Source organism: Panulirus ornatus, chromosome 10 (genome assembly GCF_036320965.1).
Source record: "Panulirus ornatus isolate Po-2019 chromosome 10, ASM3632096v1, whole genome shotgun sequence".
In the NCBI taxonomy this organism is placed as follows: Eukaryota; Metazoa; Arthropoda; class Malacostraca; order Decapoda; family Palinuridae; genus Panulirus; species Panulirus ornatus.
Genome location: NC_092233.1, coordinates 31,941,513 through 31,963,986, shown reverse-complemented (window position 1 = coordinate 31,963,986; position 22,474 = coordinate 31,941,513). Strand labels below are relative to the sequence as shown.

General features: G+C 40.8%; 1 protein-coding gene across 1 annotated transcript in view; it reads left to right on the top strand.

The window, feature by feature from the left end:
* The window catches only part of LOC139750880 (minichromosome maintenance domain-containing protein 2-like), a 140,015-nt gene extending 130,450 nt beyond the window's left edge, over positions 1–9,565 (top strand). The window contains exons 12-13 of the mRNA XM_071665745.1: positions 6,682–6,868; positions 9,112–9,565. Coding sequence (XP_071521846.1) covers positions 6,682–6,868; positions 9,112–9,195 — 271 coding nt within the window. The 3' untranslated portion in view covers positions 9,196–9,565. The remainder of the gene's footprint in view (positions 1–6,681; positions 6,869–9,111) is intronic.
* Positions 9,566–22,474: the final 12,909 nt, after the last annotated feature.

Below are 22,474 nucleotides of genomic sequence, written 5' to 3'. Positions count from 1 at the left end.
TTTAGACACCCCAATCTGAACCTTCGATGAGGATGAGCACTCCCCGTGTGACTCCTTCTGTTTCCCCTTTTAGAAAGTTAAAATACAAGGGCGGGAGGGTTTCTAGCCCCCCCGCTCCCGTCCAATTTAGTCGCCTTCTACGACACGTGAGGAATGCGTGGGAAGTATTCTTTCTCCCCTATTCTTAGAAAAACAGATGGATTTGTATGTAGCATTTATGGATCTGGAGAAAGCATATGATAGGATTGATATAGATACTTTGTGGAAGGTCTTAAGAGTATATGGTGTTGGAGGTAAGTTGCTAGAAGCAGTAAACAGTTTTTACCAAGGATGTAAGGCATGTATACGAGTAGGAAGAGAGAAAAGTAATTGGTTCCCATTGAATGTCGGATTGTGGCAGGGGTGCATCATGTTTCCATGGCTGTTTCATTTGTTTATGGATGGGTTGGTTAGGGAGGTGAGTGCAAGAATTTTGGAGAGAGGGGCAAGTATGAAGTCTGTTGTGGATGAGAGGGCTTGGGAAGTGAGTCAGTTGTTGTTCGCTGATGATACAGCGCTGGAGGCTGATTCGGGTGAGAAAGTGCAGAGGTTGGTGACTGAGTTTGGTAAAGTGTGTGAAAGAAGGAAGTTGAGAGTAAATGTGAATAAGAGCAAGGTTATTAGGTTCAGTATGGTTAAGGGACAAGTTATTTGGGAGGTAAATTTGAGTGGAGAAAGACTGGAGGAATTGAAGTGTTTTAGATATCTGGGAGTGGACTTAGCAGTGGATGGAACCTTGGAGGCAGAATGAGTCACAGGGTGGGGAAGGGGGCAAATGTTCTGGGAGCATTAAAAAATGTGTGGAAGGCGAGAATGTTATCTCGGAGAGCAAAAATGGGTATGTTTGAAGGAATAGTGGTTCCAACAATGTTATATGGTTGTGAGGCATGGGCTATAGATATGGTTGTGCGGAGGGTGGATGTGTTGGAAATGAAATGTTTTAGGACGATGTGTAGTGTGAGGTGGTTTGATTGACTAAGTAATTAAAGGGTAAGAGAGATGTGTGGTAATAAAAATGGTGTAGTTGAGAGAGCAGAAGAGGGTGTGTTGAAATGGTTTGGACATATGGAGAGAATGAGTGAGGAAAGATTGACAAAGAGGATATATGTGTCAGAGGCGGAGGGAACAAGGAGAAGTGGGAGACCAAATGGGAGTTGGAAGGATGGAGTGAAAAAGATTTTGAGGGATCAGGGCCTGAACATACAGGAGGTTGAAAGGCGTGCAAGGAATAGAGTGAATTGGAATGATGTGGTATACCAGGGTCGACGTGCTGTCAATGGATTGAACTAGGGCATGTGAAGCCTTTGAGGTAAACCATGGAAAGGTGTGTGGGGCCTGGATGTGGAAGGGAGCTATGGTTTTGGTGCATTACACATGACAGCTAGAGACTGAGTGTGAACAACTATGACATTTTTTGTCTTTTCCTGGCAGTACCTTGCTGGGGGAATGGATAAAGGCAGCAAGTATGAATATTTACATGTGTATGTATGTATATGGGCGTTTATGTTAATATATGTGTATGTGGGTGGTTGGACCTTTCTTCGTCTGTTTTCCTTGTGCTATCTTGCTGATGTGGGAAACAATGATTAAGTATGATAATAATGATAATAATAATATGCTAATAATTGAAGTTAATCCTTGTTATCGGACCATTATTGGAAGTTAACTTTTATAATCATTATCGGAAGTTAACTTACAATAACCCAATTTTTTTAGTCCGATAATGTCTTAATTTTTGTGCAATGAAATTTTTATCATTTTATGTTTTCTTTTTAGGTTCTACTATGATTGTTATCCTTTGTTAATTCTGTTTCTTTTAATAGGAAAGTTTAAACTATAATTGGTATAATCATTATCAGAAGTTAATTTATAATACCCGATTTTTTTAATCCGATAATGTCTTAATTTTTGTGCAATAAAATTTTTAATTTATGTTTTCTTTTCAGGTTCTACTATATAATTGTTATTCTTTGTTAATTCTGTTTCTTTTAATAGGAAAGTTTAAGCTATAATTGGTTTTATAATTGATATATTTTGTTCATTCTATTTGTTGTCATTTACATGTAAATGTGATATGTCAAGTGTTATGTAAATTTGTTTCATATGTCCAACATAATCATGCAATGATTTTTATTATTTCTGTTTAGCGATGAAAATTATATGGTGTGCAAAATGATACAAACAAATATTAAAAACAGATTAATCTTTGCCTTACATTTTATGTTAGTAATAGCTCAGCCACCAAACACGCCATTACTGACGCCCTCCCTGACCCCAGTTCTAACTCCACCCTCCCTTCCATTCTCTATGCTGTTCCCATACCGAATGGGTACAATGCAAGGTTACAAGTGGAGGTGTCCATGGATCTTGTTGGTTGACAGTTGCCAGTTATCTGGCAGGGCAAGAATTCTATTAAGATTCATGAACTTTGTAATCATTATGTAAAAAGCTAAATAAAATACTTTAAAAAGGACATATATAGGCTGTTCTTTTTTTCTTAAAATGAATAGGATGATCAGGTTCTAAAGCAGGACAGATTGTCCTTAAAAGGGCAGACCTAGCAACCCTGTCACACCCTGTGGATTTGGCCATGGCCAGTAATGCTCCTCAGAATCATCATCAACTTGACAGCGCTCAGATCTCTAACTTCTCTTTTATGGTTTGGTCTCTACAAGTTAATTTATGACTACAGTGGACCTTAGTCCATGGAACACCAGGATGAAGTTCTTTACATTGTGATCGCCTGTCTCAGGCTTTTCCGAGTCTCAACCTGACTCTGTCTGTGGCAGAGACTTCTCAGCCATCTGACAGCCAGGTCACCGCCAGCCAGGACCAGGAGCCTTTCCGAAACCTCTAGCCCCACCTGGAGGGATACTTCAAGCTCATACATCAGGACAAGGACAACAACAAGTTATTTGATTTTGAGTGCTAAAAATGCCTCCCTACCAAGAAAATTGTTGGAGGCCATGTCACCAGCATCAATAATTGAGGAGGAGATCAAGGCTGACTCTGGCCGTGGCTAGTGCTGCCACCACTCCCTCAGCAGCAGCAGCAGCATGCACAGCTCTGAACACTGCCATCCCTGAATTGCCTGCCAAGAAGGTTCAGCAGCCCACCATCAGCTAGGCCCTGGGCTCAGTCAGCAATGGCACTGCCATACACCAGTCCACCATTGACAAAAAGATAGTCTGTCTTTTCGTCAACAACGTACTCTTACTCCACTTGGTTGAGTCCGAGTTGTTTGTTGATCTGATAAGGACCCTCAGCTCAACAAAGGTCAGCATGTCCTCCACACCCTGGGTAGGCGCATTGATAACAAACAACGGGCAGTCGAGGAGGCCCTCATCAACACTTTTGATGGACTGACATACTGGTGACCACTGCTGACTGTTGGACTGCTCACAATAGGTAATTACCATTTATTTATTCATAAATATTTATTGTGCTACATGTAGTTAGAATAAATAATTATGCATATATAGTAAATATTAGTTTTTTGTTATAAAAATTGGTGTAAATTGAACTTGTTTAATTCCAAAATATTAGAAATAAAACTTGATAATTACTTAACCACTAGTCAGTACTAATCACAGTTCAGTAATGTAGTGCATAATAATGATTTATAATAATTTGCATAAATTAAACTTAACTTTCATTTTAAAATGTATAAAATAAAACTTAATCATCAGTGTATTATTCAGTAATCATTTAAGCAGTATTGTACAGTTTATTACTCAATAATCGCTTAATCTTTGTTTCAGATCTTTCCTCAGCATGACAGCTCACTGGATGACCCAATCACCAAGGCCAGGAGGCATGCTGTCCTCATCTACACCCGTCTGACTGGTCACCACACTTATGATGTCTTAACGGAGGCCATGGTCCAGGTCCATGAGAGCTTCAACATCCAGGACAAGGTAGTCAGGACAACCACCAACACTGGATCAAAATTCGTGAAGGCTTTCACCTAGTATGGCAGCCAGGTGGACCTGTTGCCTGACCTCGACAGTGTTGGCAGACTCCCTCAGGCCGACTCAGACAACGAGTTTAACATGGCTGTGGATGATGATGCCATCAACCTTGTAACCCTTGGCAAACTCCTTGGTGAGGAACACTTTCACCTCAGTCTACCAATCCACATGAGGTGTGTGGCTCACACCTTCAGTTTGGTGGCCTCCTCAAGCAGATGGGCTTTGCCGTTGCTGCCTTCAACACCCTCAACAAGAAAGCCCACAGCAAGGCTCAAGCACTCTTCAATGCCTAGGGGAGGAGCCCTTGGATCAGCAATGCCACTGAGAAGGCACTTGGCAAGAGGCTGGTGGCCCCTGGTAGACAAGGTGAAATGCCTTGTACAACTCACTTGTCCTCCACAACATCCTGGCCACCAAGAAGGCAAGTACAGCAGGTTCTTTAACCACATGGAGAACCTCTCAGCCTTCAGTGACCAGGGGAAAGCCTTCCTGAAGGAGTGTGCCAAAGTCATGTTCCATGTGACTATCGCCCTTGACAACATCCAGGGGATGAAGAACGCCTATCTTGGAACCCTCCTTCCCATAGCGGGCATCACCTCGTGAAGCTCAGGAACATGAAGAACAGCTTGGCCGTCTGCAAGCCACTGATCGACGCCCCTATTAGCAGTCATCACCACCTGGTTCAACCACTGCCTGAATGACCAGGACTTTCATCTAGAAACTGCCTTCCACCCAAAGTTCTGGCTCCTCAGACTGCACAGGTTCGACAGCAACCTAACAATCTCTGTCAAGGCTGCCATGAAGGATGAGGTTGAGAGAGCACTGAGGGACCAGAACAGTAACAGCACCACCCACTCCAGCAACGGTAGCCTGTGGTCACTGCTGTGCATGCCTGACGACCTCTTTGCAGGATGGGTGGCCAGTGTCATGCAGAAGGCTGAGAAACTTGTTGACACCTGGCTGGACACTGATGGGAAGGAGGGCATGGCCAACTCTGACTTCATGGGGGAGGAGGTCTTCATCAACCTCTTCCTGAAGTACAACACACCCATTCTTTCCTTTGCTGCAATGGATTGGCTTTTCTCTCTCAGCAAGGACATCCTGAGGCCCAAGAGGTCTAGACTGTCAGCTGTGCCTAACTTTGAGAAGTTGGCCTTCCTGAAGGGCAACCAGCAGATTGTGTGAGTGTGTGACTCATAGACCCTTAAAAGACATTTTCATAATGTGATTATTATATCATCTTAAGTTGTCAGTAATTAGGAATTACTATTACTTTTACATTTTGAGTTGATTAATTGCTGTTTCTGAGTTTGTTTATAAATATTGTACCGTACAGTATGCTTGATTCTTTAATAAATGCAAGTACATTTCAAACTTACCTTTCAGTTCTTGCTGGAATAATTATCTGATAAATTAGAATTAAGTTCATGGTATTGGTTTGGTTGCAAGGGTTTCAAAACAGTAAATTTCTTAATAAAAATATCAAAAACTATTAAGCAAAAAGTTGCAAAACTTGTAGAAAATGCTTATTTATTTTTGGATTTAATTGTCATAAATAAGCATTTTCTATGGGTTTTGAATATTTTTTCCTTTTTTAAATTTTCATTAAAAAAGTTAGTTATCAGATTATTGTTAACTTCTGATACCTAGGTATTAGAATTATCAGATTATTGATATTGGACTTAAAAATAGGGGTTATCAGATTATCATTACCAAAGTTAACTTTTTAGTCATTTGTGCCCAACACTGCTTGTTTCATCTTACTCAAGAACAGTTTTCAAGATATTTCATAACAGTTAAGAAATTCAAACCTTTTGCATTCATGTGTGACTGATCTTGTTACAAGAAATAACTTGGAGGTAAAGAACAAAAGAGAGGGAAGATGTGTAGACCAGACTTTGGCTTGCAGTTTTGGTTGAAAAAAATATTATGCATCATTTATGGATTATGAAAACAGTATATGATAAAAGTTAAAGACTTTGGGAAATCTTAGTTCTAACTGAATGTGTAGACAACTTACAATGATAGTCCTTGTCTGAGAGTTAATGGTGATATGGACAGCCCAGAGTACATACAGGAATGCATCAGTGTTGTGTAACGTCACAATGGTTACTGAGCTCCAGCTGCATAGGATTACATTATGAGTGAGAAGTCACCCTTGGCAATTTCATATCATGATCAGTGAATGAAAGGGAGCAGTGTCATTGAAGAACTTTTCATTTCAAATGAGTTCAGTTCTCAACTACTGATTCTAGGGGTGCTTTAGAGCTACAGAATAGCAGACTGCAGCTGATTAATTATTTTCTGGTGGTGGTGACAAAGCAGTCTGAAATAGAGTTAAGCAGGGACATTGTGATTCCAGTGACAGACCTGCGCTAGGTATTAATGTGTTACTGCCAAGATGGATGATAAAGTGATAGCAAACAAAATAAATGGGGATCCAACGCAGGCTGAAAACATGAACACGGCAGCAATAAAGGGAGCAAAAAAAGCATCTAAGGTATACAGGGACTATGAGCTGAAGTTTAACATAAAAGCAAGGAACATAACAAAGGTATTAAACTGGGTGAATCAATTTAAAATTTTGAACTTCTTAGGTTCGGTTCTACAGGTATGTACTTTATGACAATGCCATATTTGAAAAAAAATAAAAATAATATGTTTTCCTTAGGGCTCAGGTTGCTGCCAGTCATGCCCGACTTGCCCTTCGCTGCACTGTAGAAGGATGGGATGCTGTTACTGCAGTGTTATTGTGTGAGGAAGCCCTAGCAGCACACTCTGGTTACTCACTCCTCCAGGTACCCCCTACCCCACATCTACCTCTTCACACTGACCTACACACTCTTGTTGGAAGGAAGGTAAGATTGTCAGTTCATCTTAAATTCTATTTCAGTTTACATGAAGTGGGATCAAGTACCTCCTTAGCTATGTCTGGTGTGCTAAGTTTAAAATGGGATCAAGTGCATCCTTAACAATTTTCATTGTGCTAAGTTTAAAATAAGACCCCCAACTTAATGTCCAGTGTCCTAAGTTGAAAATGGAACTTCCACATTAATAAAAACACTTGATTTTTCACCTTTCCCAATGAGTTGATTCACCAGGTACCTAAAAACTTCATTCCTACCTCCACCTTCATATATAAAATGACTCCAATGTTCATTCCTACCTCCACCTTCATATATAAAATGACTCCAATGTACATGAAAATGTCACTCCTCCAGCAACCTATTCAAAATACCTCCAGCCTTAAATGTTGTATTTACTGCATTTGTCCATTTCTTTCATGGCCTACCTCTTCTTGTATATTTAACACATTTACCTTAAAAGATGGATATTCATGCAAGGAGAGTGACTCCTCTAGATGTAAATCTAAGCATCAAGTTTTGTGGCTCTATTTCAAAGCCACCAAATGATCCTATATGTTTGTAAATTTGGCAGTGCAAGAGTTTTTCTCCCCAATGTCAGTCACCATCCAGTAATGCCAATGACAGCACATGAGTCTTCTAGGAAGAAAACTGAGTTTAGCTAGATTTTGAGGACCCTGGTAGATGATCCTTACTTTTTGATGATCTGTCTTTAGATCGAGAGTTATTATGGTCACTGAGTCTTCAAGCATTGAAAATTGACCAAGGTGGGGGCAGGAAAAGATGTTTCAAGCAGAGGCAGCACTGCCAGCACCTGCTGACCTTGACAGTAATGCCTAAGACTGGTGTAGATGGTAATTTTACAGATTTATAATTTTCCTGTCACGAAAATATTACTACTATCACACTGCTTGTGACAAGAAATAATTGATTACATAAAACATAATCAGTAATCAACTTTCCAGCATAAGTAAATGATAAAACATGTACATTCCAAACACTATTGGAATGATATAAAAGGATAAAATATAGCTAAGTGACTTTTTTTTTCTTTGATATATGAATATCTTTTTTTGCCCTCTTTTTCACCTCTCGCACCTTTCTCTTGACCTCCTGCCTCTTTCTTTTATACATCTCCCAGTGAAAGGCATGCAAGGAATAGAGTGAATTGGAATGATGTGGTAAACCGGGGTCGACGTGCTGTCAATGGATTGGATTGAACCAGGGCATGTGAAGCATCTGGGGCAAACCATGGAAAGTTCTGTGGGGCCTGGATGTGGAAAGCGAGCTGTGGTTTCGGTGCATTATTACATGACAGCTAGAGACTGAGTGTGAACGAATGTGGCCTTTGTTGTCTTTTCCTAACACTACCTGGTGCACATGAGGGGGGGAGGGGGTTGTTATTTCATGTGTTGCAGTGTGGCGATGGGAATGAATGAAGGCAGACAGTATGAAAAATGTACATTTGTATATATGTATATGTCTGTGTGTGTATATATATGTATACGTTGAGATGTATAGGTATGTATATTTGCGTGTGTGGATGTGTTTGTATATACATTTGTATGTGGGTGGGTTGGGCCATTCTTTCGTCTGTTTCCATGCGCTACATCGCTAACGTGGGAGACAGCGACAAAGCAAAATAAAATAAAATAAAATATGAATATCTTTGAAACCGTAAGGTTAAATACATCTTTTATACAACCTAAAGAACTCATGAAGGTAACTTGGTTGGTATGGAAACCTAACTCCTGAGTTGGGGGCTTAATTATATCATACTTTCTGCAGTGTATCATCTGCCATGCACCCAAGAGAGCCAAGCCATCTTCAAAAGCTTTCATCAACTCATCTTTCTAATGATTTCTTTAACATACATAACTTTCGCACATCTTCACTCTTAACTTTATACATTTTCAGATTTACAATCACACTATGCAAGTTATCTATCCTCATTGCTTTTATTTTCCTCCTGTTTGGATCAATGAAAACAAAGGTTTCACTTCTACAGAGACTAGATAAACATGTACAAGTCTTGTACAAACACACATATACTGAAATTCTTCACTTTCATCCTCCAAAAGCTGACTAGGGTGGGAAGTGCTCATTATCAAGGTTATGTTTATTGAGGATACTATGCAGCTTCTACTTTCCATTATGATTTCATATCTGAGCTGTTCAACACTTAGTGGCCAACTCAGTTATTTCAGTATCTGGTACCATATAATTTTCTTTTTCAGAATGATGAACGTATGGTAAGTTTTCAAAGGACCCTTGAAGAATTTATTGAGACTCATACGGGAGACATACCTACAGTAATCTGAGCATCAGGTCAAAGGAAGCCTGTCAAGTATCTACAGTTTCTTATGTTCTAAGAAGAAAAGTTTTCACGAGGCAGTTCAGAGGTTTCAGATAAAGCATGAATATGACTTTAGTATGGTTTCTACCTTAGTTAGAGCTTAGAATGATGAAGCATGGATCAATTAATTTTCTATTTTGTAAGGATTATTTAAAGAGAAGAAAAGACAAAAGGGTTACTTAAGGCATTAACAAAATTATATTGTAGTCACTCCAATGTTAGTTTCAATGGAAAAGAAATAAATTAGGGTCTGATAATTCAATAATGATAGTAAGAGGAAAACTGTGGTTAAAAGCAAGTTCATCTAAGTTAAAGAACATGCAAAAAATCTTCACTATGTAGTATTTTCACTCATCAAAATTTCCTTTGTAAAGAAAATCTAAATATTAGAGGCCCAGAGCTGATTCACCTATTCAAAATTTAAGAAATCAGAAAAGTACAAAATATGATGTAAGAAATGTAAGTGGTGAAGACATGATTACAAATGGTTCATATAAGAAAACCTGTTATCATGGTAAGGCCAGATACAATGTACTTAACCAAAGGTTAGTATAGGTCTATGAGAGTAACAATGGAAATACAATATCTGGAAGGGCAAAAGTGGATATGTTTAAAGGTAAAATACTCACAGCGATGTTGTTTGGTGTGAGATTGTTTGATCAAATAAATAATAAAAGGGTTTAGGAGAGTTCTGGTAATAAGAGTGTGGTAATGAGAGAGCTGAAAAGTGTGTACTGAAATTTTCATTTTTTTTTCCAAAAAGAGGGAACATAGAAGGGGGCCAAATGAGGATTTTCTCTCTAAGGCTGTCCTTTGTTCTTAATGCTACCTCACTAATACGGGAAATGGCGAATAGGTAAGGTTATTTAATGTATGTATGACTCATGGTGAGGTGCCTGAGGATTGGCGGAATGCTTGCATAGTGCCATTGTACAAAGGCAAAGGGGATAAAAGTGAGTGCTCAAATTACAGAGGTATGTTTTTTGAGTATTCCTGGGAAATTATATGGGAGGGTATTGATTGAGAGGGTGAAGGCATGTACAGAGCATCAGATTGGGGAAGAGCAGTGTGGTTTCAGGAGTGGTAGAGGATGTGTGGATCAGGTGTTTGCTTTGAAGAATGTATGTGAGAAATACTTAGGAAAGCAAATGGATTTGTATGTAGCATTTATGGATCTACAGAAGGCATATGATAGAGTTGATAGAGATGCTCTGTGGAAAGTATTAAGAATATATGGTGTGGAAGGCAAGTTGTTAGAAGCAGTGAAAAGTTTTTATCGAGGATGTAAGGCATGTGTACGTGTAGGAAGAGAGGAAAGTGATTGGTTCTCAATGAATGTAGGTTTGCGGCAGGGTTGTGTGATGTCTTTCATGGTTGTTTAATTTGTTTATGGATGGGGTTGTTAGGGAAGTGAATGCTAAAGTTTTGGAGAGAGGGGCAACTATGCAGTCTGTTGTGGATGAGAGAGCTTTGGAAGCGAGTCAGTTGTTGTTCGCTGAAGATACAATGCTAGTGGCTGATTCAGGTGTGAAACTGCAGAAGGTGGTGACTGAGTTTGGTAAAGTGTGTGAAAGAAGAAAGCTGAGAGTAAATGTCAATAAGAGCAAGGTTATTAGGTACAGTAGGGTTGAGGGACAAGTCAATTGGGAGGTAGGTTTGAATGGAGAAAAACTGGAGGAAGTGAAGTGTTTTAGATATCTGGATTTGGCAGCGGATGGAACCATGGAAGCGGAGGTGTATCATAGGGTGGGGGAGGGGGAGAAAATTCTGGGAGCGTTGGAGAATGTGTGGAAGGCGAGAACATTATCTCGTAAAGCAAAAATGGCTATGTTTGAAGGAATAGTGGTTCCAACAATGTTATATGGTTGCGAGGTGTGGGCTATGGATAGAGTTCTGTGGGGCAGGGTGTATGTGCTGGAAATGAGATGTTTGAGGACAATATGTGGTGTGAGGTGGTTTGATCGAGTAAGTAATAATAGGGTAAGAGTGATGTGTGGTAATAAAAAGAGTGTGGTTGAGAGAGCAGAAGAGGGTGTTTTGAAATGGTTTGGTCACATGGAGAGAATGAGTGAGAAAGAATGACCAAGAGGATATATGTGTCAGAGGTGGAGGGAATGAGAAGTGGGAGACCAAATTGGAGGTGGAAAGATGGAGTGAAAAAGATTTTGAGTGATCGGGGCCTGAACATGCAGGAGGGTGAAAGGCATGCAAGGAATAGAGTGAATTGGAACGATGTGGTATACCAGGGGTTGACATGCTGTCAATGGATTGAACCAGGGCTTGTGAAGCGTCTGGAGTAAACCATGGAAAGTTCTGTGGGGCCAGAAAGTGGAAAGGGAGCTGTGGTTTCGGTGCATTTATTACATGACAGCTAGAGACTGAGTGTGGGCATGTATGTACAAACATGTGTATGTGGGTGGGTTGGGCCATTCTTTCGTGTTTCCTTGCACTACCTCACTAGTGCGGGTGACAGCGACAAAGTATAATAAAATATATATATATATATTTATATTGGGGTGTCTAAATGTGTGTGGATGTAACCAAGATGAGAAAAAGTTGAGATAGGTAGTATGTTTGAGGAAAGGAACCTGGATGTTTTGGCTCTGAGTGAAATGAAGCTCAAGGGTAAAGGGGAAGAGTAGTTTGGGAATGTTTTGGGAGTAAAGTCAGGGTTGGTGAGAGGACAAGAGCAAGAGATGGAGTAGCATTACTCCTGAAACAGGAGTGGTGGGAGTATGTGATAGAGTGTAAGAAAGTAAACTCTAGATTGATATGGGTAAAACTGAAGGTAGATGGAGAGAGATGGGTGATTATTGGTGCATATGCACCAGGGCATGAGAAGAAAGATCATGAGAGGAGAGTGTTTTGGGAGCAGCTGAGTGAGTGTGTTAGTAGTTTTGATGCACGAGATCGGGTTATAGTGATGGGTGATGTGAATGCAAAGGTGAGTAATGTGGCAGTTGAGGGATTAATTGGTGTACATGGGGGTGTTCAGTGTTGTAAATGGAAATGGTGAAGAGCTTGTAGATTTGTGCGCTGAAAAAGGACTAGTGATTGGGAATACCTTGTTTAAAAAGCGAGATATACATAAGTATACGTATGTAAGTAGTAGAGGTGGCCAGAGAGCATTATTGTTTTACGTGTTAATTGATAGGCGTGCGAGAGAGACTTTTGGATGTTAATTTGCTGCGATGTGCAACTGGAGGGATGTCTGATCATTATCTTGTGGAGGCAAAGGTGAAGATTTGTAGAGGTTTTCAGAAAAGAAGAGAGTGGTGAGAGTAAATGAGCTTGGGAAGGAGACGTGTGAGGGAGTACCGGGAGAGACTGAGTGCAGAATGGAAAAAGGTAAGAGCAAAGGATGTAAGGGGAGTGGGGGAGGAATGGGATGTATTTAGGGAAGCAGTGATGGCTTGTGCAAAAGATGCTTGTAGCATGAGAAGCAGGGGAGGTGGGCAGATTAGAAAGGGTCGTGAGTGGTGGGATGAAGAAGTAAGATTATTAGTGAAAGAGAAGAGAGAGGCATTTGGACAATTTTTGGAGGGAAAAAATGCAAATGAGTGGGAGATGTATAAAAGAAAGAGGCAGGAGGTCAAGAGAAAGGTGCAAGAGGTGAAAAAGAGGGCAAATGAGAGTTGGGGTAAGAGAGTATCATTAAATTTTAGGGAGAATGAAAAGATGTTTTGGAAGGAGGTAAATAAAGTGCGTAAGACAAGAGAACCAATGGGAACATCAGTGAAGGGGGCTAATGGGGAGGTGATAACAAGTAGTGGTGATGTGAAGAGATGGAGTGAGTATTTTGAAGGCTTGCTGAATGAGTTAGATGATAGAGTGGCAGATATAGGGTGTTTTGGTCGAGGTGGTGTGCAAAGTGAAAGGGGGAGAATGATTTTGTAAATAGAAAAGAGGCAGTAAAAGCTTTGCGGAAGATGAAAGCTGGCAAGGCAGCGGGTTTGGATGGTATTGCAGTGGAATTTATTAAAAAAGTGGGTGACTGTGTTGTTGACTGGTTGGTAAGGATATTTAATGTATGTATGCCTCATGGTGAGGTGCCTGAGGATTGGTGGAATGCTTGCATAGTGCCATTGTACAAAGGCAATGGGGATATAGGTGAGCGCTCAAATTACAGAGGTATAAGTTTGTTGAGTATTCCTGGGAAATTATATGGGAGGGTATTGATTGAGAGGGTGTAGGCATGTACAGAGCATCAGATTTGGGAAGAGTAGTGCAGTTTCAGAAGTGGTACATGATGTGTGGATCAGGTGTTTGATTTGAAGAATGTATGTGAGAAATACTTAGAAAAACAAATGGATTTGTATGTAGCATTTATGGATCTGGAGAAGGCATATGATAAGAGTTGATAGAGATGCTTTGTGAAAGGTATTAAGAATATATGGTGTGGGAGGCAATTTGTTAGAAGCAGTGAAAAGTTTTTATCAAGGATGTAAGGCATGTGTACGAGTAGGAAGAGAGGAAAGTGATTGGTTCTCAGTGAATGTCAGGTTTGCGGCAGGGTTGTGTGATGTCTCCATGGTTGTTTAATTTGTTTATGGATGGGGTTGTTAGGGAGGTGAATGCTAAAGTTTTGGAGAGAGGGGCAAGTATGTAGTCTGTTCTGGATGAGAGAGCTTGGGAAGTGAGTCAGTTGTTGTTCACTGAAGATACAGCGCTAGTGGCTGATTCGGGTGTGAAACTGCAGAAGGTGGTGACTGAGTTTGGTAAAGTGTGTGAAAGAAGAAAGCTGAGAGTAAATGTGAGTAAGAGCAAGGTTATTAGGTACAGTAGGGTTGAGGGACAAGTCAATTGGGAGGTAAGTTTGAATGGAGAAAAACTGGAGGAAGTGGTGTTTTAGATATCTGGGAGTGGATTTGGCAGCGGATGGAATCATGGAAACGGAAGTGAGTCACAGGGTGGTGGAGGGGATGAAAGTTTTGGGAGCGTTGAAAAATGTGTGAAAGGTGTGAACATTATCTTGGAAAGCAAAAATGGGTATGTTTGGAGGAATAGTGGTTCCAACAATGTTTTATGGTTGCAAGGCATGGGCCCCGATCACTCAAAATCTTTTTCACTCCATCTTTCCACCTCCAATTTGGTCTCCCACTTCTCCCTCACTTCGTTCCCTCCACCTCTGACACATGTATCCTGTTTGTCAGTCTTTCCTCACTCACTCTCTCCATGTGACCAAACCATTTCAAAACACCCTCTTCTGCTCTCTCAACCACACTATATTTATTACAACACATCTCTCTTACTCTTTCATTACTTACTTGATCAAACCACCTAACACCACATATTGTGCTCAAACATCTCATTTCCAACACATCCACCCTCCTCTGCACAACACTATCCATAACCCAAGCCTCACAACCATATAACATCGTTGGAACCACTATTCCTTCAAACATACCCATTTTTGCTTTCGAGATAATGTTCTCAAGAGCCTTTCACACATTGCCCCTTCCCCCACCCTGTGACTCACTTCCGCTTCCATGGTCCCTTCCGCTGCCAAATCCACTCCCAGATATCTAGAACACTTCACTTCCTCCAGTTTTTCTCCATTCAAACTTGCCTCCCAATTGACTTGTCCCTTAACCCTACTGAATCTAATAACCTTTCTCTTATTATCATTTACTTTCAGCTTTCTTCTTTCACACACTTTACCAAACTCAGTCACCACCTTCTACAGTTTCTCACCCGAATCAGCCACCAGCGCAGTATCATCAGCGAACAACAACTGACTCACTTCCCAAGCTCCTTCATCCACAACAGACTGCATACTTGCCCCTCTCTCCAAAACTTTTGCATTCACCTCCTTAACAACCCCATCCATAAGCAAAGTAAACAATCATGGAGACATCATGCAACCCTGTCGCAAACCAACATTCACTGAGAACCAATCACTTTCCTCTCTTCCCAGTCGCACACATGCCTTACATCCTTGATAAAAACTTTTCACTGCTTCTAACAACCTGCCTCCCACACCACATATTCGTACTACCTTCCACAGAGCATCCCTATCAACTCTATCATATGCCTTCTCCAGATCCATAAATGCTACATACAAATCCATTTGCTTTTCTAAGTATTTCTCACATACATTCTTCAAAGCAAACACCTGATCGACCACTTCTGAAACCACACTGCTCTTCCCAAATCTGATGCTCTGTACATGCCTCTACACCCTCTCATCAATACCCTCCTATATAATTTCCCACGAATACTCAAGAAACTTATACCTCTGTAATTTGAGGACTCACCTTTATCCCCTTTGCCTTTGTACAATGGCACTATGCATGCATTCCGCCAATCCCCAGGCACCTCACCATGAGTCATACATGCATTAAATATCCTCACCAACCAGTCAACAACACAGTCACCTCCTTTTTTAATAAATTCCACTGCAATACCATCCAAACCCATTGCCTTGATGGCTTTCATCTTTCGCAAAGCTTTTACTACCTCTTCTCTGTTTACCAAATCATTCTCCCTAACCCTCTCACTTTGCACACCACTTCGTCCAAGACATCCTATATCTGCCATTCTGTCATCTAACACATTCAACAAACCTTCAAAATACTCACTCCATCTTCTTCTCACATCGCCACTACTTGTTATCACCTCCCCATTAGCCCCCTTCACTGATGTTCCCATGTGTTCTCTTGTCTTACGCACTTTATTTACCTCCTTCCAAAACATCTTTTTATTATCCCTAAAATTTAATGATACTCTCACCCAAATTCTCATTTGCCCTCTTTTTCACCTCTTGCACCTTTCTCTTCACTTCCTGACGCTTTCTTTTATACATCTCCTAGTCACGTGCACTATTTCCCTACAAAACTCATCCAAAAGCCTCTCTCTTCTCTTTCCCTAACAATCTTACTTCTTCATCCCACCACTCTACCCTTTCTAATCTGCCCACTTCCCACGCTTGTAATGCCACAAGCATCTTTTGTGCAAGCCATCACTGCTTCCCTAAATACATCCCTTTCTTCCCCCACTCCCCTTACGTCCTTTACTTTCACATTTTTCCATTCTGCACTCAGTCTCTCCTGGTACTTCCTAACACAAGTCTCCTTCCCAAGCTTACTTACTCTCACCACTCTCTTCACCCCAACATTCTCTCTTCTTTTCTGAAAACCTCTACAAATCTTCACCCTCGCCACCACAAAATAATGATTAGCCATCCCTCCAGTTGCACCTGTCAGCACATTAAAATCCAAAAGTCTCTCTTTCATACACCTATCAATTAACATGTAATCCAATAACACTCTCTGGCCATCTCTCCTGCTTACATACGTATACTTATGTATATCTCTATTTAAACCAGGTATTCCCAATCACCAGTCCTTTTTCAGCACACAAATCTACAAGCTGTCACCATTTCCATTTACAACACTGAACACCCCATGTACACCAATTACTCCCTCAACTGCCATGTTAATCACCTTTGCATTCAAATCGCCCATCACTATAACCTGGTCTCGTGCATCAAAACTACTAACACACTCACTCACTTGCTCCCAAAACACTTGCCTCTCGTGATCTTTCCTCTCATGCCCAGGTGCATATGCACCAATAATCACCCAGCTTTCTCCATTTACTTTCAGTTTTACCCATATCAATCTAGAGTTTACTTTCTTACACTTTATCACATACTCCCACCACTCCTGTTTCAGTAGTGCTACTCCCTCCCTTGCTCTTGTCCTCTCACCAATCCCTGACTTTACTCGCAAAACATTCCCAAACCACTCTTCCCCTTTACCCTTGAGCTTCGTTTCACTCAGAGTCAAAACATGCAGGTTCCTTTCCTCAAACATACTACCTACCTCCTTTTTTCTCATCTTGGTTACATCCACGCACATTTAGACACCCCAATCTGAGCCTTCGAGAAGGATGAGCACTCCCCGCGTGACTCCTTCTTCTGTGTACCCTTTTAGAATGTTAATATACAAGGAGGGGAGGGTTTCTAGCCCCCACTCCTATTCCCTTTAGTTGCCTTCTACAACACGTGAGGAATGCTTTGAAGAATGTATGTGAGAAATACTTAGAAAAGCAAATGGATTTGTATGTAGTATTTATGGATCTGGAGAAGGCATATGATAGAGTTGGTAGAGGTGCTCTATGGAAGTTGTTAGAAGCAATGAAAAGTTTTTATCGAGGATGTAAGGCATGTGTACGTGTAGGAAGAGAGGAAAGTGATTGGTTCTCACTGAATGTTGGTTTGCGGAGGGGTGGGTGATATCTCCATGGTTATTTAATTTGTTTATGGATGGGGTTGTTAGGGAGGTGAATGCAAGAGTTTTGGAAAGAGGGGCAAGTATGCAGTCTGTTGTGGATGAGAGAGCTTGGGAAAAGAGTCAGTTGTTGTTCACTGATGATACAGCGCTGGTGGCTGATTCGGGTGAGAAACTGCAGAAGCTGGTGACTGAGTTTGGTTAAGTGTGTGAAAGAAAAAAGCTGAGAGTAAATGTGAATAAGAGCAAGGTTATTATTAGGTGCAGTAGGGTTGAGGGACAAGTCAGTTGGGAGGTAAGTTTGAATGGAGAAAAACTGGAGGAAGTGAAGTGTTTTAGATATCTGGGAGTGGATGGAACCATGGAAGTGGAAGTGAATCATAGGGCAGGGGAGGGGGCGAAAGTTCTGGGTGCGTTGAAGAATGTGTGGAAGCTGAGAACATTATCTTGGAAAGCAAAAATGGGTATGTTTGAAGGAATAGTGATTCCAAGAATGATATGTGGTTGCGAGGCGTGGGCTATAGACAGAGTTGTGCGCAGGAGGATGGATGTGCTGAAAATGAGATGTTTGAGGACAATATGTGGTTTGAGGTGGTTTGATCGAATTAGTAATGAAAGGATAAGAGAGATGTGTGGTAATAAAAAGAGTGTGGTTGAGAGAGCTGAAGAGGGGGGTTTTGAAATGGTTTGGTCACATGGAGAGAATGAGTGAGGAAAGATTGACCAAGAGGATATATGTGTCACAGGTGGAGGGAACGAGGAGAAGCAGGAGACCAAATTGGAGGTGGAAAGATGGAGTGTAAACGATTTTGAGTGATCGGGGCCTGAACATGCAGGAGTGAATGGCGTGCAAGGAATAGAGTGAATTGGAATGATGTGGTATACCGGGGTTGACATGCGGTCAATGGATTGAACCAGGGCATGTGAAGCGTTTGGGGTAAACCATGCAAAGTTCTGTGGGGCCTGGATGTGGAAAGGGAGCTGTGGTTTCGGTTCATTATACATGACAGCTAAAGATGAGTGTGAACATATGTGACCTTTGTTGTCTTTTCTTAGCGCTACCTCATGCACATGCGGGGAGGGGGTTGTTATTTCATGTATGGCGGGGTGGCGACGTGAATGAATAAGGGCAGACTATGAATTATGTACATGTGTATATATGTATATATCTGTGTGTGTGTGTATATATATGTATACATTGAGGTGTATAGGTATGTATATGTGCGTGTGTGGACATGTATGTATATACATGTGTATGTGGTTGGGTTGGGCCATTCTTTCGTCTGTTTCCTTGCGCTGCCTCACTAACGTGGGAGACAGCAACAAAGTATAATAAATAAAATAATAAATATTATATTTCATTATCATACTTTGTCACTGTCTCCCGCGTTAGCAAAGTAGTGCAAGGAAACAGACAAAAGAAAGGGCCAACCCGCCTACATACACATGTATATACATACACACCCACACATGCACATATACATACCTATACATTTCAACATATTCATACATAGACATATACATATATGCACATGTGCATATTCATAATTGCTGCCCTCATGCCTTTCCGTCGCCACCCTGCTACACATGAAATGGCATCCCCCTCCCCCCATGCGAGGTACTGCTAGGAAAAGACAACAAAGGTACATTTTTTCACACTCAGTCTCTAGCTGTCATGTGTAATGCACCGAAAACACAGCTCCCTTTTCCACATCCAGGCCCCACAAAACTTTCCATGGTTTACCCCAGATGCTTCACATGCTCTGGTTCAATCCATTGACAGCACATCGAACCCGGTATACCACATCGTTCCAATTCACTCTATTCCATGCACGCCTTTCACCCTCCTGTATGTTCAGGCCCTGATCACTCAAAATGTTTTTCACTCACTTCATCCTTCCACCTCCATATTTGGTCTTCCACTTCTCTATGTATTTCAGAAGTGAAGCAGACAAGCAGTGGAAGGATGTATTTAAAAAAATTTGAATGATTTATGCCTGAACATGATGGAGGGTGAAAAATGTGCAGGAGATAGAGTGAATTGGATTGATGATTTGTATACAGGGGTGACATATTGTAAGTGAAGCAGCCGTGGAAAAATATGAAACCTGTGGGGCCTGATTGTGGATAGAGGGGCTGTGGTTTCAGTGCACTGCACATGACAGCCAGAGAATGGAGGAGACTGAAAGCAGCCTTTCTTCATTTTTTCGTAGTGCTACATCATTAATGTGAGAAATGGCAAATAAGTAGGGAAAAAAAAATCAATTGCAAAAAAGATTGACATGCAGTGAGTACATAAATGAAGCTAAACGTACTTCAGATTGGGGAGTGACATGAAAGATGTCAGTGAAGACATTCTGGGAGAATTTTGAATGAAGACATGTTTTACCTGATGACTCACGTAAGACTTGGTCATTCACCTCAACATAGTGGTTAAAAGATAATTATGAATACATGTATGTGAGCTCAACATATACCTCCTCCCAATAAATGAAGTTATTTCTATGGCATTATCATTCAAAATACTCTAAACTTTCAACAACTTGCTTATGAAGTACATCCATTCTCCGAAATACTGGCTCTTCCCTTCATACATTAATACACTTACCAACCCTGTTGTTTGGAGGTACATAACTTTACACACTTTGAAAACCAAACATTTAACCATATGAAATAATTTTATGAAGCTTCTCACCACTATTTTAGGAATCTCTCATACAGTAATAGTTTAAGGAGGTTCATTTTATATTTTCTTGTTAACCCATTAACGTCTTCGGACAGATATTTGCATGAGCCAAGTGACACCTCTAGATGGATATTTATGCATGGAATTTCTTGCCCCAATTTCAGGGTCATGTGCTGAGCCTGAGTGGTGACAAAGCATGATAATTTGTCCCTGAAATTAGTTATCCTTAAGCCATGCCAGTAAGAGCACATTTTTGTGAGCTTTCTAGAAAGGATTGGCTGGATGCCTGTCACTGTAAAGAGATCAGGGAGACAAAGTATTTGAATTCTAGAGATAGAAGTTTGTTGATTTTACCTTGTTAGTTGCATGGAAAACTGGTGATCGAGCAGGTGGTGGCATGCACAAAGCATCAAACTGGAGAGAATAATGTGGTTTAAGGAGTGAGGATGCGTAGATCAAGCATTTACTTTGAGTATGATGTGAAAAACATATTCTTTTATAAGTAGGAGGTTCCAGACACAAAAGTCCTTATCATGACCAGGCCTTAATCAAAACATAAAGATTAATGATATGAAAAAAGAATAGACAAGGGAAAGTAATTACTGGGAAAGACATGAGAGGATAGAGAATTCCAAAGTATCGAGGAGTAGGGAAAGAAACAGTTATCAAAACAGCCCACCCTAAAGTTCCGAATGGCCATGCAGTAATCATATGACGCAGCTGCTTGATAAGTATAACATGGTATGGCTAGTGGTGGGGGCACACAAGCAGCCCATTTTGAGGAGCAAAAATCAAATGCCTACAGAGGAGGGAAAGTGAACCACTATTGTGGCGTACAGCAAGAGTCAAGTTTTTATGTTCACATGGGAGAGTTTATAAGTCAGGCTGCTTTCAGCTCGAGTTGTCAAGTAAGGATGCATAGCCTGAACCAACTCAGATATGAGAGCAGTATTCCATATAAAGACAGATCAACCCTTTGTATAAATGGACCAAATGTTCACAAGAAAAGGAATTTTGACATCTAAACAGGACTCCAAGTTTCTTACGAGGAAGACTTAACTATTTCCATAATGTGAGGTTTCCAAAACATAGTGGATGTCACAGTAATTCCACTTATATTCATTGAGTTGGGGTGGAACTATAGAACAATCAAAGGAGAGGAAAGTTGTGAAGAATTTTCAATATAGAGATGGACAGAGTCTTAAAGAAACAAGAATATGTATGTGGCATTTATGGATCTGAAGAAAGCATGTGATGGGGTTTATATTCATAATCTATGGAAGGTCTTATGAATCTATCATGTGGAAGGAAAGTTATTAGAAGCAGTGAGGAGTTTTACTGAAGAAAGTATGGTGTGTGTGCAAGTACGCAAATAAGAAGATGAGTGGTTCCAGGTGAAGGTGGGTATGTGGCAGGAATGTGTTATGTCACCATGGTGTTTAATGTTACTGTATGGGGTAGTGAAGGTGACTGCAAGGGTCTTGGAGTGAGTAGCAGGTATGTTAAGGAAGGGGAACTTAGGTGTCGATTGCTATTTGCTGATGATATGACGCTGAAGGCATATTCAAGTGAGAAATAGCACTAGTTGGTGTATGAGTTTGAGAATGTGTATGGAGAGGAGAAAGTTGAAAATAAATGTGAATAAGGGAAGATGATTTGGTTTAGCAGTGAAAAGAGACAGGTTATTTGGACAGTGAGTTTGAATGGAGAGAAGTAAGAGGAAGTGGAGTGTTTTTGGAGCTTGGGAGTGGAAATGGCAGCAAATGAAATCATGGTGGCCGAATTGAAACATTGGGTGGTCGAATGTGGAAAGGTCTTTGGTGCACTGAGAAATGTGTGGAAAGAGGTTACTGTCTTTTACGGGAAAGATGGATATGTTTGACAATTCAGTAGTTCTGTTTGTGCTATATGGACATGGCATGTAGGCCTTTGACAAAAATATAAAGGATAGGGTGAATGTGATGGAAATGAAATGTTTGAGGACAATATGTTGTGTCAGGAGGGTTGATCAAATATATATATATATATATATATATATATATATATATATTTTTTTTCTTTTTTTTTTTAATAATTTGTCGCTGTCTCCCGCGTTTGCGAGGTAGCGCAAGGAAACAGATGAAAGAAATGGCCCAACCCCCCCCCCCATACACATGTATATACATACGTCCACACACGCAAATATACATACCTACACAGCTTTCCATGGTTTACCCCAGACGCTTCACATGCCTTGATTCAATCCACTGACAGCACGTCAACCCCGGTATACCACATCGCTCCAATTCACTCTATTCCTTGCCCTCCTTTCACCCTCCTGCATG